Below are 16,175 nucleotides of genomic sequence, written 5' to 3'. Positions count from 1 at the left end.
CAGTGGGTCACTCTGAGCATGTCACAGACTGCTTCATCTTGGCTGTGTCTCCTTCCTGTCACTCCTTGTCTCTTCCTGGCTGCCATGTGGTGAACTGCTTTGCTTTGCCATGCCTGCCCAATGAGGTTGACCTCAGCACACACTGCAACTCCACTGATCTGACTGTGTCATTTCCATGTGTTCACAGTCGTCCTTGATTATTCATCACAGACATGGGTTCATAGAATCATTGTGAACATCAAAGTCAAGAATTTTCTATCACCGAAAAGCAACATCCTGGTGTAAAGCCCTCAGGATCCTGAACTTTCCCTATTCATAAGGCAACTGCCCAACCCTCTACTTCATCCATCATTTGTCATTTCATAGTTTATTTTCATAATAGAAATCACAGATGTTATAACCCATTACAAATGGCTCTGTTTTGACTAAGCACATGCCATTGACATCCATCTGCAATGGTGTGGGCACCATTAATTCTTCCCTTTCTGTGGTTGAGGATTCCCAGCTCAATATGAAAACTCTCCTAGTCTTCCCCATATCCCAGGACACCCTCAGAGTGTCTGATCTGAATGCAGTATCCCTGCAGGGGCAGCAGCTGCAGACAGAGTCCTGTTGTCTGTCACTTGTGTTTGGCAGGGACAGACCTGGTCACAGCTTCTCCTCTGCACTGTCTTTCCTTCACTCTGTCCATCTGTCATGTCATTTTCAGTGTCGTCTACTTAACTCTGAGCATTTTCTGGTCTCCTTCTACAGTCTTTTCTTTTTTGATAGCAATTTCAAAACCTGAGACACATTATTACATCACATGAATTCATTTTAATTTCTTTTTATATGTCTATCTCTTTTGAAAATATTCTGCTGCCTACTAGGATAACTTCACCACCCATAAAGTAACACTGTATCTATGAGAAGTGACAACAGGTCGTTTCCATTCTCCCCCACACCCACCATGGCTTGTTTGTCTCCTTCGTAAAGGAAGGTCTGTTCCTAGGTGGGCAGAACTGTGGAGGTGAGGTGGCCCTGGACTGGAAGGCTGCAGGGATCTATCTGGACACTGGGCACTGGACACCTAGTGGTCATTGATTCAAAGGGCTGTGATGCAGTGGTTTCCAGAGGCCTGAGAGCCTGGAGGAGTGCAAGGACAAAGGGACAGACTCTTCAATAAATGATGTCCCAAAGGGCCAGACTGACATGTCAGGAAAGAGTACAGGGTTCAAGGTCAAGGGTGTGGTGAGCTCTGGTGATGGCTCTTGAGTGAGTTAAGGGACAGATGCTGAGCAGCTGGCACAGAGTTCACTAACATAGCACATGGGCTCAACAGTAGAGAGGACTCAACTTGGACACTAGGAGCAAGTTGCTAGGCAGCTCAGGATGCATGTCCCTTTCTTTCCTAAGTTTGTCCAGGACTCTGTTCTGTCCCTGCTCTGCACCCCAGGGAGATGATTCTGTCCACATCCAGCTTTCCCTTAGGCAGACATTCCAGTCCAGGAAGGACAGAAGGCGCTGTGGAACACAAGAAAGTTCCTCTAGAGGACAAGACCTAGACTATGCACAGGTCATCCGTCAGTCTCCATTGGTGAGAACTTGGGTGGAAGGCGCTTGAGCTGCAAGGGAGGAGGGGACACCACTCGGTGTTGCAGCCTCAGGGGAGCATCTGAGGCCAGAAGGGGAGGGCAGCAAAGAGGAGGAAATGCTTCTTGTCTAAATTTCAAATATTTTTTAATAATCCATAAGAAAAAACAGGTTTTAAAAGAGGAGATGATAAAAATCAGGAGGAAATGGTCAACTTTATAGTCAACAATCTAGAAAACACAGGATATCATTTGCAGAAATTACACAAGCATGACCAGTCAGTGTTCACTAGTCTTCTCCTCAAATACTACGGACCAAGTGTAGCCCTGAATGAGTATCACAGCAGATTTTAAATGTCAATAGGAATTAAACCTTGTGATTTCCCCCGAATCTGGTAGCAGAGAGCAGAACTGACCAACCATACCCTGTCACCTCTCCTTCCTTGTAGGACACATGGCTGGCACTAGGACCAAGAAGCTGTGATGACCGTGCAGATGACATTCCCAGTATCCTTCCCTTTCTATTCTATGAGCATTTCACCAACACACCCATCACTCCAGATGACCAAAATCATGAACAAATAAATGGTGTTCCTTCCAGAGTCTGATTGCAGGACTTGGAAATACTTGGAAAAACAAAGAATTAGGCAGATCTAGGAAGGAGAATAAGGCCTCTATGCAACCAATCAGAAAGCAGTATGAAAGTTGGCAGCTCCGAGGACAGTGAGGATGGTGAGCCCCAGCTAGGAGCAGTGTGGTGGGCATGACTGAGGAGCAGCCATGCTGAGGCTAAGTCAGACCTTAGATGTGCACCACAGCTTGGGAGCTTGGTCCTCATGTAGGATGTTGGGAGGTTGTTGGATCTAAGAAGTGAAGTCTATTGGGAGGTCCCAATCCTGTCCCATCTGTGTTCTGACTTCCTTTCTCTTAACGTGGCCTCCCCCTCTAGCAGGCACTTCCACCATGGTGACGTTGCTGTAGAGGGGATACAGACAGGGGCTATCAGGTGTCTAGAGCATCCCCCATCCCCAGTCCTCTGAGCTGCACTGAAGAAGAGGTCACTTTGTCAGGCTGTCATGGACCCGGATGAGCTCCTGCAACATCTGCTCCAGGTCCTGAGCCTTCTGCCTTAGCTCTGCAGCGGACTCTGTCTTCGCACCCTCGTACAAATGCTTTGAGTCTTGCACAAGGCTGACCACATCCATCAGGATGGAGAGACCTGTGGTGGCTGCACCCATGATCCGGGCTTCTTTGGACATTGCCAGAGCTGTGCCTCCAAAGGCTTTCTCTACCTTTTTAGTGTTTTGGGCTGACACCCTCCCTGTGGTCATGAGATGCTTGGCATTAGTTTTTAGGTGAGAGTTAGCTTTGGCCAGCTTGATGGCATCAATGTTCTTCTTGATGTCTTCCAGGTTCTGGAAGCAATTCTTATATACAGAAACAATCTTAGGTGTACTCTCCTCCACAACTTCTTTAATGACCTCCTCTTGGTTCTTGCTGGTTGGCACCAGCTGGCTGGCTTTAGCTTCCTCTTTCGCCGTGATGACCTTTTCCACAAGGCTTGTAGAAACAGTAGTCACTGCTGCTGCCGCCCCCAGCCCCAAGCCTGTGGCTGAAAGTCCCAGACTGACTCCTGCTGTCACAGGTGCCAGAGCGAGACCAAGGATGGTCAGGACTCCGGACACAGCACCGGTAGATTTGGCCACCACTTGTGTGATGGTGCAGTCCCTGTGCACCTTGTCAATCTTGTCTGCAAGGGCGCGCAGCTTCCCGATCTGCTGCTCAAGCTCCAGTTTCACCTGAGGATAAACTTCCAAAAACCTTTTCTTCTCCTGCAGGTCATTTTGGACCTTGTTGTCATCACCTACATCAGTAGCCACTATGTTCTTACTAAGAGCTTCACACCAGTCATCTTTCTTTTTCCTGTAACAGGAGAGGACAACTGAGTGAGAAAGACAGCTTGTAGTTTAGATCTGTCCTGTGGAAACCACAGAGCATCTGCTCTCATGAAATGGCGGAGAGTGTTACAGTTGTATTGGATCTTCCTTATACCTATGAGAATTGACACACCACAATGTCTTGAATTGTTAAAAAGACAATGAGTTAAACCCATTCATGTGTCTTTTTAATTTATTTTATGTAGTATGAGTGTTTTGCATGTGCGCACACGTGCTTGAGTATGTGTGTGTGTGTGTGTGTGTGTGTGTGTGTGTGTGTGTGTGTGTGTGTGTGTGTGTTTACCATGTGCATGCCTGGTGCCAGTGGAGGGTAGAGGAAGGCATCATATCCCTAGGACTGGCTTTAGAGTCTGTTGTGAGCCATCATGATGGTGCTGGGAATCGAACCTGGTTCCTCTGGTGAGCAGCCAGAGTTCTTAACCACTGAGACATCTCTAGTCCCTTAACACACCTCTGTATTGCTAGATATTTAATAAAGATGGCTTCCCTTCCAGGTCAATGTTATCACTACTAAAATACTTTTCTGTAGGAACTCTAAACAAACACATAAAAGAGGATTTAGAGGAAAAAAATAATTCTTTGTTTTAGGAAAAGTTACTATTCCCTGTTTAGTTCACTGTCCCCCCACCCCCAAAAAAATCTTCTATGACCTTACTTGCTGAGATATGGCCTATGTCCTGCTGGTCAGAGATTTCCATGTTTGCTGGAGTACTTGGATTTTGAGAGTCTCCAAAGTGTATATTCCTAAGAGGGAAACCCTATATGGGAATTCTTTTTTCACTGCAGTGCTGTGTACATGTGTGATCTGGTGGGGCAGCTCACAGGTGAGATCCATCCACTCAAAACACAGCACAGAAAGTCCTTTTCTGGCTGTGAGTAGAAGTAAAAGAAACTTGAGCGGATTCCGCATTGATATGTGTCCTGTCCCCAAGAAATCTCACTGTGCCTCTACAAGTGTTTCAGTAGCAGGTAAAACTGAGTTCAGAACACGTAGGTTCCCTAGCAGTCCCCAGACTGAATTCCCAGCCTGAGAAAGGTGATGTGTGGTGGGATTTTTGCTGTCATTTCTGACCTGCAGGGGAACTAGACACTAAAGGCATGGACTCCAGGAGGGAGGCAGACCCCGGGTCCCTCTGGGGCTGTGTATATGATTAAGGCCCAACAAACTTCTGGACACAGAGGCTTATATGTTGACAAAATTTTCCCTTGAGTAAATATTACTTATTTCTAAACAACATCCAGAGTGTGGATCTGTCTTGGCTTTCCATGCCTTTCCTGTGTATGGTGGGTGTGCCCTGCCCAGGCTTGTCAAGAATCCTGTCAGGTTGTGAGACTGCCCTACCTCTGATACTTGGTACTCAATCAGGTTCCTGTGTCTAACTTCCGCGGTCTTAGGCCTTGACTCCCCTCAGGAGGATACCTGAGGTCAGCTGCCCAGTGCCCCTACTCTCTGCTGTCTACTGCCCCTCACTCCGCTTGTCCTCTAGAGTCCCCAGCTGAATGTATATCCAGAACTGTTCTGTCTCTTTCCTTAGAGCAACTGTCCTGAACAACATCTTCCTGACTGTTAACTTATATCAGAATAATTGTTCCTTCCCCTGGGAGCTTTCTTGGTGTGTGACACTCCATGTGAACTGTCACATGACTGCACCATGTCGTGAGGACAACAGTAGAATCCCCCTGAGGCCCTTGAAGAGGACTGTGGATGTGGCTAAGTTGGTAGAGTGTTTGCCATGCAAACATTGGCTCTGAGTTCAGTCTTCCAGAGTCCACATAGAAAGCCAGCTACTGGACATGGCCTGCAAACTCTATTTGGGGATGCAGAGTCATGAGGATCCTTGGTGTTCTCTGGTCATCCAGTCTAAACAAATTGATGATTTTCAGGTAGATAAAGGTAATTGTTCTTAAAGGGCCTGGAGAGATGGCTCCTTCATTCAGATCATGTACTTCTCTTCCAGGAAAAGTGAGTTTGGTTCCCACAACCCACACTTAGTGGCTCTAAGCTGAACGGTGTCTGATGTCCTCTTTGGCCTTCATTGCTAACACTTGGATAGGGAACTCACTCATGCCTCACTTAATTTCAATGATGTGGTCCCTTAAAGGCTCATTGTCTAAATACAGTCACCTGGGCTTAGGGCTTTTCCAAATGAGTTTAAAGACACCAGTCAGTCCACACCATTAGTGATACCAGTAAAATTATCTCATGTAGGGGTTGGAGATTTAACTCAGTTGTAGAACACTTGCCTATCAACCACAAGGCTATGGGTTTGGACCTAAGCTCTGTAATAAACAAAAAAAACCAAAAAACTTCAACACACACACACACACACACACACACACACACACACACACACACACACACACACACACACACAAGGGCACATAGAAATTAAAATAAAATCTTTTGTAAAAAATCAGCTTTCAATGAACACCTACAATGTGCTGGGCACGTATTTCATGCTGACCACGTACTTTATGCTGACCTGTTTCCTGAGGACAACAGAAAATTCTCCCATAAAGCCCTAGATGCAGCCTGAGGATGTGACTAAGCTGGTAAAATGTTTGCAATGCAAAGTAGATCTGAGTTCGTCTTGCAGGGGCCACAAAGAAATCCAGGTGCAGTTTTTAAAATCAAGCTACAGTTAACCTGACACCCAAACCACACAAAAATGCAACAAAGAAAGAGAATTATAGACCAATCTCCCACATGAACATTGATGTGAAAACACTCAATAAAATACTGACAAACTGAATCCAAGAACATATCAAAACAAAATCATGGGCTGGAGAGATGGCTCAGCGGTTAAGAGCGCTGGCTGTTCTTCCAGAGGTCCTGAGTTCAATTTCCAGCAACCACATGGTGCCTCACAACCCTCTGTAATGAGATGGTGCCCTCTTCTCGCCTGCAGGGATATGTGCAGACAGAACACTGTATACATAATAAATAAATAAATCTTAAAAAAAAAATCATCCACCATGATCAACCACGCTTCATCCCAGTGATGCAGGGATGGCTCCACATATAAGTCTGTCAATGTGATCTACCATATAAAGAAAATGAAAGAAAAACACCCACACGATAATCTCATTAGATGCTGAAAAAGCCTTTGACGAAATCCAACACCCCTTCATGATAAAGGTCTTGGAGACATCTGGGATACAAGGAACATACCTAAATATAATATAAGCAATACACAGCAAGCCGGCAGCCAACATCAAATTAATTAGATTGAAACTGGACAAAGCAGCTCCTTCCACAAGCTGTTGCCGCTCTACCACTTCATTCAGCTGGAGCTTCAGGTCCTCCTTGCTCCTTGTGTCCCAGAGGTACTCAACCACAGACTCAATGAAGCCTCTTCTCTCTAGATGGGAAGGAAAAGGAATATGGTTAGAGGACTGTGCATTGGCGCTTGAATGGCTTCGGGAACTAGCTTTGTAAATGTGGTTCTGAGCATCTGTCCCTTGAGGTAAATTTTGATGTCACTAGTGGAAGGAGCTGAGTTGTGTCCCTTAACTCATTTGTAAAAGTGAGGTTGTGAGTGAGGTTCTTAACCCATAGCATTAGGGTCCTTATAGCAGCCAGAAGAAACTCCCTCCCACCCTTTCCCCACTTCTCTATCTCCCCCCTCCTTTCTCTCTTTTCCTGCCTCTCTTCTTCTCTCCAGACACATGAGGGAGCCCATGGGCTAGCACAGGGTACAGACTTCTCTGCCCACCAGGAAGACAGAGCTCAGCAGTGCTAACCTGCCACACTTTGACTGTGGATGTTTGATTCCAGCAGAGTGAGAGAAGAGGTCTTTTCTTTTTAAATCACCTACCCAGTGTTGCTTTGCGATGGCATCCTGAGAAGACCAATGTACGAGAGCTGTGTTATGGTGCTTTGCAGAGACACATATCATATCATTTTTAGCTCAGACCAAGTAGGAAATGAGCTCCTAATACCCAGGAAGAGTGAGGAGATTCCATTGATGACTTCCATCTCCTATGTGCCTGTGGCATGGACCTTGAATGTGACTTTTCCCCTTGGTTTTTATTTTATGTATAGGAATCTTTGCCTGCTTGTATGTATGTCTTTGCACCGTGTGTGTGTGTGTGTGTGTGTGTGTGTGTGTGTGTGTGTGTGTGTGTGTGTGTTGCCCAAGGTGGGCCTTGGTCCCCTGGAGTGGCAGTTACAGACTGCTCTGAACCTGATGTGGGTGTTGGGAACTGAACCCAGGTCCTCTACAAGAGCAGCAAGTGCTCTTAACCACTGATCCACTCCAGCCTCAAACGTGACTATTGACACCAGAATGGTTAGTTATTAATCCCCAGTTTCAATCCACTGGACTAATGAATATCTTGGAAATCAGTAGATCTTATCTGGGCAGTTGTGAGGGGACTTCCAGTTATAGTAGAGCAGAATTGCTCTGAGCTAATGAGTGGTTCAAAGACTGAGCTGAGGCACCATGGGAAGGGGGGCCTGCTTGATGTCAGGAGGGCAGTTGGAATGAGTCTTTGGGTTGAGGGTCATCTTGTCTTGGACCTTTCATGTTACAGCTTTTTGTGTGCCATGATGTGAGCTCTCCTCCTGCTTCCCTTCCAGGATGGACCAAAATATGCAAAATTATAATAAATGTGCAATACTATAAGGAAAATAATGTTGTCATTAGTTACAACAATGACAAAGGTGAGTAATACCAGTTTAGAAACTGACTCATCATGAATAAATGAACGAATGGTCCACAGAGCCAATAGAAGAACCTTGAAAAGGAAATGCAGCCAGGCACAGTGGCGCATGCATGGGGAGACTGAGGCAAGTGGATGTATGTGAGTTCCACGTCCTGCTGGTCTACATAGTGAGTTCCACGACAGCTAGAGCGACAATGTCAGACCCTGTCTTGAAAAACAAAAAACATAAAAAGGAAATGGAATTGACAACACCAGAGGAAACAGCAGAGGAAGAGTGAGTATTCATGGATTATTCTATGCACGTCCATACGCACACACATATACATGCAAACACTCAACTCATTCAGAATCTAAATCCTTCACAATACTTTTAAGTGACCTTGGATTTTCATTTTTAATTGTCTCATTGTAATTGTAAGTATATATGTAACACAGTATGATATTTCATGGAAAATTAGTATGTTATTAGTTCAAACATTTGTCATTCAGCTAAGAATGATCAAAAGAGGGCTGGAGAGATGGTTTAGTAGTTAAGGGCCCTGGCTGTTCTTCCAGAGGACCCAGGTTCAATTCCCATCACTCATAGGTGTCTCATAACTGTCTGTAACTATAGCATTATGATATCCAGCCCTCTCATATAGATATACATTCAGGAAAAATCCAAGTTCACATAAAATGAAAATAAATCATTAGAAAAAAGAATGTTCAAAATTCATTTCTCACTATCACTACTACCTCTTCTGAAATATTCAATTAATTAGCATTTCTAATCTGTGAGAAATGCAATTCTGAAGTGATGGTGTAGACCCATAATCCCAGCACATCGAAGATGAGGCAGGGGGATTGTGAGTTTGAGGACAGCTTGAGTGACATAGCAAGACTTCCTTTGAGGGAAAGAGAAGAGAGAGAGAGGGAGGACAGAGAGAGAGGAGGAGGGAGAGATGCAAAAGGAAGAAGAAGAAAGGAGGAGGCATCCAGGGGCAGTCCCAGCAGTCCAGGCATTTATTCACGATGGCAGCAGAACAGGGGCGCTTTCCATGAAATGAGACCAACAGTGTAATGGCTGCAAATATTCTCAGGTCCCTTGAGGTCAGGTTCCAGCCCAAGTGACTTACCAACAATGTATGTTCTCAGGGATGTGGAGGTTATTATATTAAAGAGAAGGGAGTGAAGACGAGTTATTTGTAGCATGCCTGGTGGGTGTGCCTCTTACATTTGAAAATGACATTTCAAATGTCACACTACTAAAAATCAACTGTCAGTGAAGAGTATTCCTGTTGTGATAGAAATGCTAAGATCGGCAGCATATGGGGGTCGCTGGTAGGTGGGACCCTCCACGCTGACCTGTGGTTTCTTCATGTGTCAGGGGCTGATACCCCAGCACCTGTCAAGGTTTTCAGGCTGCCTCATTTAGTAAAAGGGAATATTTACCCTGAGGAATCCACATGCTTCCTAGCCTTCCTCAAGAATACCAGGGCCTGCTGGGTTCTCTGAGCTCCCTGCCTCTAAACTTTCCTCCCTCCCTTATTCTATTGAATGTTTTTTTCTTTTTTATTAACTCTATTTATTGTTAAAATGATGGGTTTCAAAAAGCCATACTCATTCAAGCTTATGTAAATTGACTATATTCACTCTGTACCATCTCCTGTTACTAGTCTGCCTTTGACTAAATAGTCCTCACTTTTCTTTTATACTGTGTGTGTGTGTGTGTGTGAGAGAGAGAGAGACAGAGAGAGAGAGAGACAGAGAAAGAGGGAGAGAGAGAGAGAGACAGAGAGAGAGAGACAGAGAGAGAGAGACAGAGAGAGAGAGAGATCTAGGTTCCATATTTGAAAGAAAACACTCAATATTTGTCTTCTAAGTGATAGATTCACAACACGCCCCCATGGTTGGGCATGCCCAGCAGACCTATTTTGACCAGTTCCGGGTCAAAATAGCCATTTCTGGGTCAAAATGTCTCATGTGACCAGGATCCTGTGGCTTTGCATGGTTGCATAAAGCACACAGCGCAGGCGTGGAGTAGCCACATGAGACTGTGTATACATGAGCCTCTGTATGCATGCACAACCCAGTCTTTATGAGCTGGTGCCATATTCCGGCTTCCTTCTTTATGCATGTGTCTTTCCGCAGGCCTGAGCACACCTGTCTCTCTCTTATCTTAATAAAACTCTTGTTAGTGGATTCTGTCGTGTTTCGCGACATTTCCTCACAGGGTAAGAGTGCCACCAAAATAACTAACACTAAGTCTGACTTATTTTGGTCAAAACACTGACCCACAGTTCCATCCATTTTCCTGAAGACAACATACTTTCATTCATCTTCAAGGATGAATGAAATTCCATGGTTAGTATACCACTTTGTCATCATGCATGTGGTCTGTGGATGTGCACGATTCTTCATTCCATATCTTAGTTACTGTGAATCACGCTGATAAACCAGGATGCACCAGCACCCCTCTAACACACTGATGGAGGTTCCCTTGGGTGTTCACCCTTGAGCTGGGTAACTGGGTCTTACGGAAGTTCTATTTTCATATTTTTGAGGAATCTCCATACTGATTTCCACAGTGGCCAGACGAACTTACATTCCCATGACGAACACGTGTCCCTCTCCCTGACTATCTGTTGCCTATTTCCTTAATGAGAGCCGCGCTGAGCGAGGTCACGTCTCTGCAGTTTTTTCTCTCTCATTCGTCAACACGACTGCTGTGCTGTGTGGGTTGGCCAAGTGCTGAGCAAATGACCTGACTGCCTAAGCAGCAGAGGTGGGGAGGAAGCCAGTGAACAGGGGGCTTGGAGATTGGTGTGGATCCAGGGCTGGTGTAGGGTGTTCCTGGGCAGAGTCACTCCAGAGTGGAGGTTTTAGTTCCTGTTTTATTGTTGTTGTTTGTTTTCTGGTTTCTGTTTCAAATTCAGATTTTTTTACATGACAAAAGAAAAAAAAATCAGGCCTTGCCTGAGGTAGGCACACCTGCTCTGGTCCTGGCTGTGAAGGGCAGGTGCCCTAACACAGCTTTGGGATGGGAACTGGGTCACTTGGAATTAATGGAGTGCAGGGAGAGGATGCAGCAGGCTGGAGCCTGCCTGTACACATGGGGACACAGGCCCTCGTGGTATAGGTAATTGAGGTGAGAGTCTCCAGGTAACATAGATGGACTGTGGACAAGGTCGCACTGGGGTGCAGTAACTTCCTGCTGAGGCAGTTAGAACAGGTGGGTTCCTGAGCTGGAGCAGAATGGGTTGCCTCCTCAGGGACAGCTCCCCAGCATCAGCTGAGAGCAAGCCTCCATGAGGTGGCTGGATGTTCCTGCTTCCTGTTCCTTTCATTCCTCCCTGCTCCCCTCCTGGCTTCCATTTTCCAGGAGGTGACTCCTGAGAATGTACCCCACGTCAAGACAGGAAGTAGGGACTTCTCTGAACCAGGACTGGGAAACTCCCTATGTTCCTCCTTGGGGTTCTCCTCCTGTATCCTTGACTCCTCAGCAGACACTCAGCAGGGAGGCTCTGGCAGTCCTAGGCCATGAGCAGGAGCAGAGAACAAGACTGGTTACCTGGGGAGCCCATGGCAGCTGCTGGGTCTTGGTGTCACTCAGGGAATCCTGACAGGTTTTCTTACAGCTCACCAGGAGTCCAGGCTACAGGAAGAAAAAAAAAACCTGTGGGACAGAATGGGGACAGGTGCTGTGACCAGGGATGTGGTGACCAACAGTTCTCTCAATGGTGAATGCAAAGGACCAGAAGAACTTGACCCTAAGCTTGCCTGCTCCCCTGGCTCTGTGACTGCTATTTAAAGAACTCAATCTGTGGCTCCAGCCCTGCTGCCCTCTCTCCAGCCAAGACAGAGGAATCTTGTCTTGTTGGGAACAATGGAGAAGGTGTCAGCTGGGGACACAGAGGTGGAGAAACAACAGACTGTGCACACAATGAGAGATGGAGCGTGCGGCTGTGAAGGCAATACAGACTCCATCTTAGGGTAGGGCCACCATCTTAGACCACCTGCTGTCCTTAGTTCCAGGAAGGACCTCAGGAATGTGCCATGACAACTCCAACAGATACAGGGCAGTGTGCTCCTGTAGACATTCTGTCTGCGGGTTATGGCCCTTGAAGCTATCTAGATAATGTTAGGATTCTGCCACTCCAACTTGATGACCACACATGTGCAATTCAGTAGCTAAGCAAGGGGTCCTCTGTCCTATGTCATCAGTGCCCTGCTTGATTGTGCAAATGTGGTCACACAATCAGCCCATGTGTGGTGTAGCTCTGTGAGCCCACCTGCTCATGTGCAGGGGAATCCTTAAAAAGCCAGACACAGACTGCTCCCCTCTCTTCTCTGCTCTCTCCTCCCCCCACTATCTCTCTGCCCATGTGTCTCCCCCAGGCCTGGTTACTCTCTTCTGTTGCCCCACCCTTCCTTCTAATAAAGTTCTGATGCTGGGTTTTGTTGTGTCTCGTGATCTTTTCACCTGGTAACAGTGCCATTTATCATTTTTTTAAAACAACAGATAATCCTATTGAGCAGCCCAGATAATCCTGCTCCACAAGTTGTGGTTTTCCACCAAAAGGTCTAACCCAATGGTTTTAAATGTGGTTTCTGTCCCAAAGTCTGGAACAATAGTTTCAAAAATTCACCTTGCCCCATATCCCTTCTGCCCAATTCCAAGTTGCCAAAGCATGTAATTCCCGGCTTGTGGTTTTTCCCTTTAAGAACCCTCTCTACACCTGGGCTCCCTGCTGCAGCTGCTGCATTTCCCTCCATTTGCTGTGGGGTGGCCCCTGTTCGAACCTTGCAATAAAAGAACTCTTATGTGCTTGCCTCAGAAACCGGCTCCTTGGTGGTCTCTGGGGGTTTCTTGAAATGGGTACAACACTGCAAGCCACAGGAAAATATAATGGAATTCAGTTACTACAACAAAACCTACTACTTGGAAAGTTCAAGGATGTTCCTGAAGGTCAAGCCATGGCTTAAGGAGTCTTGGTGATATTTTAGCTTTTGTATATATTGAGCTGGTTCCGGCAATGATTTTCTTGTATGTTATGTAAGTTTCCAAGAACTCCTCATAGTGTGTTTACCTGAAATATTCTCAAGCATCCTAGGCCATAACAGCAAACAGTCTCTTGACTTATGGTAAACAACTTTTGGAGCTATGCACCCAGGGGACAGCTAGGTGCACAGCTTTATTTCTTGTGCAAATGAAGACCAGACCCCCTTTTTCTCACAGCCCAAATGGCATTCCAGAGCAATTGACACAGAACAAAGGGCTTTTTGTACACCAGGTGCAATGTAGCTATGAGGCAGTCTTCCCAGCTCCATAGAAACCTTGTACAGGGGTGCGAGGTACAGGTCAGAGTAGCTTGTTTAACATGAAAGTGAGTAATGGGGAGAAGTGACCCTCTGTATTAGTCCACAGGCACATACTTAGCTAATGTGTGTGAGTCTTCAGTGTTGACTAGTGAGGACTTGGACCCAGGACACGCTAATTGACATCCCACTTTCAGATAACTGATCTCCACTATCTTAAAAACACAACTGCATTCCCTCCTCTTTATATTACATGTGTGCATCATTGTATGTATGTGTATGTTATAAATGCTACTTCTGTTTCCACAGCACTGCCTTGTGCCAAGTACCAAGTCCTCATCCTAGGAAGTTCATGGAATCCTTTGTGATTCCCACGGACCACACCCTCCTTGCTTCTGTGATTTCCTTGTCTTATCAGGATCTGAAATCCTACCTGGCCCTGGTCCTGCTTTGTGCTGCCTTTGATAACGGCTCTTCTGCCTGACTCCTGGACTTTGTGCTGTTCCTAATCCTTATGTAAACAGTAATGTAAAGGAGTTCTCATTGCCTGTTAGTGCCCCCATTTGAGATTATTTCCTTATGCTGTTTGTAGAAGTAGAAGGACTGGACGAAAGGGTGTTAACATCTAACACAGGCACTGTGTGAGGATGCTCATTCCTTCCTCTGACCAGTCCTCAGTATCTTCATAAAGAGACACACAGTCTGCACTGAGATTGCCTGAAGCTGAGGAAGGAATGAAAACACCTTTGGCAGTGTGGGTCGGAGGCATCAGCTCCTCCTGGGACCTGAGCAGGATGAGAGTGAACGACCTGTTGATATGGTGAGAGCTGAAGATAATGGTGTCTCACTCTCAGGAGTGCACTCTGTCCTTGTAACTGTTGACTTGGTATTCTTGCCCAAACCTTAACGTATGCACCTAGTCCAGACTGGCCTCAGACTCACTATGAAGACTAGGAGAACCGTGAACTCCAAATTAGGTCTGCTCCACCCAAGTATTAGGATCCCAGGTTTGTACCCCCCCCCAAGCCTTCCCATATTCACATGAAATCAAAAGGAGATATAAAGAGAATAGTTCAAAAACCACAAGAGAAAGTCAGGGTTTGAGATATGACAGGTGTTCTTAAGTCTCCCCAACCCCCAAAGTGAGACCCAGGGTCAGCTCCTCAGGACCAGCATCCTTCCTGTTCCATAATCCTAACTGGAACTTGAGACAATAGTGGACAGAGATGGAGTCATCTCTTCATTAACAGGCTAAAAAATCACATTAATACAGGCATCTATCTTAAAACTAATTTACTGGCCAAAGAATTTAAACATATGGAAGATGCCATTGATCCAGTTCTGGGAACATATCCCTGGAGCTGTTGGGCTGTGGAAGGTTGTGGAGTTTTGTAGTACAGCCAACAACACCCACTCAGGACTGTAATATTCCCAGGTGGGGCCACAGCCACCCACATGTCCAGCGGGCAGAGAATAGAGTGAATCCATGGAAACTTCGTGCAGGGCTTCGAGGTGCAGTTCAGAGTAGTTTGTTTAAGCTGAAAGTGAGTAGTGGAGAGAAGTGACCCCCTGTATTAGTCAGCATTCTCTAGAATAACAGAACTTACAGAATACATCTCTCTATATATATACAGAAAGGGGATTTATAGAATGACTCACAGGCTGTGGTTCAGCTAGTCCAACAATGGCTGCCTATGAATAGAAGGTTGAAGACTCCAGTAGCTGCTCAGTCACAAGGCTGGATGTCTCAGCTGCTCTTCAGTATAGGCTGGAATCCTGAAGAAGGAGGCTCTAATGCCAGGGAAGGAATGGACCTGCTATCGAGGTGAAAGCAAGAAGTCAAAGATGAAAAACTTCCTTCTTCTGTGTCCTCATATGGGCTTCCAGCAGGAGGCGTGGCCTAGATTAGAGTCAGGGCTTCCCTCCTGAAATGATGTGTGTTAATTGCATGTTTTCCCACCTCAAAGATCCGGCTTAGAAGTGGATTTTCTCATTTCATAGTAAGCAAAAAATCCTGACACAGGTGTGTCTCATATTTGGGTTTTAATTTAATCCAGATGTCGTCAAGTTGACAACAAAGATTAGCCATCCCACCACTCAACCAGAGTCCACTACCTCCAGAAGGTGCTCTGGCACCCAGACACAGAAATTGTTAGGAAATAAACCCTTTTGAAAACTTGAGGGACAAAGATTGAATCTTGTGGGACAAAGGTTGAAACTTGTAGGACAAATGTAGAGCTAAGTGTGACAGGAAACTATGTGTGTGCCTGTGTTTACGTGCGCTGTGTTGGGATGTTGTTTAAATTAGTTCAAACAAAAAAAATATTTTCACCATCTATACCTCAAGTATAACTCCTTGATAGTTCTGGGATTCAGGATGAAGGTCCTGGCTTTTCCCCTCTCAGTATCTCCAGGATCAGAGACAAGCTCAGTCTTCCTGGTACCCACTTTTCCATGGTCTCTGTGGAATTATTTATGTGCCAGACATCTAGCCACCAAAGAGAACAGTGCCTTGCTAGGGATGAGCAGAGCAGCCAATCCTAACTCTGGGATTATCTGATGAAAAAAGACTCTAAAAGGGAAAGTACTGTGCTCGATGTCACACAGCTGATTCTGACTTTGAGGGGAAAGTGATTTTTAGTAATTCCAAAGTTTCCAGAATATTCTTTGCTCATATAGA

At 45.7% G+C, this 16,175-nt stretch overlaps 1 protein-coding gene across 1 annotated transcript; it reads right to left on the bottom strand.

The window, feature by feature from the left end:
• Window positions 1-351: 351 nt before the first annotated feature.
• Window positions 352-15,364, bottom strand: LOC121826273 (apolipoprotein L2-like). Its single transcript, XM_076555684.1, has 5 exons — window positions 15,155-15,364; window positions 11,748-11,831; window positions 6,536-6,891; window positions 5,966-6,012; window positions 352-3,530 (listed from the first exon to the last, which is right to left on the bottom strand). Exons 2-5 carry the CDS (start codon window positions 11,758-11,760, stop codon window positions 2,630-2,632), a joined length of 1,317 nt encoding a protein of 438 aa, XP_076411799.1. The 5' UTR covers window positions 11,761-11,831; window positions 15,155-15,364; the 3' UTR covers window positions 352-2,629.
• Between the last annotated feature and the right edge of the window lie 811 nt (window positions 15,365-16,175).

The sequence above is a fragment of the Peromyscus maniculatus genome, chromosome 20 (genome assembly GCF_049852395.1).
Source record: "Peromyscus maniculatus bairdii isolate BWxNUB_F1_BW_parent chromosome 20, HU_Pman_BW_mat_3.1, whole genome shotgun sequence".
Taxonomy (NCBI): Eukaryota; Metazoa; Chordata; class Mammalia; order Rodentia; family Cricetidae; genus Peromyscus; species Peromyscus maniculatus.
The sequence above is the reverse complement of the archived record's forward strand: the minus strand, read 5'-3'. Positions and strand labels throughout refer to the sequence as shown.

What these genes read in the sequence shown, in the direction of transcription:
- LOC121826273 (XM_076555684.1), bottom strand. An exon ending in TTATATGTGGAGCCATCCCT is followed by an intron (nt 6,013 to 6,535) that starts GCATCACTGGGA and finishes CTCAGGAAACAG; the next exon opens with GTCAGCATAAAGTACGTGGT. An exon ending in AAATACGTGCCCAGCACATT is followed by an intron (nt 3,531 to 5,965) that starts GTAGGTGTTCAT and finishes CTAAACTACAAG; the next exon opens with CTGTCTTTCTCACTCAGTTG.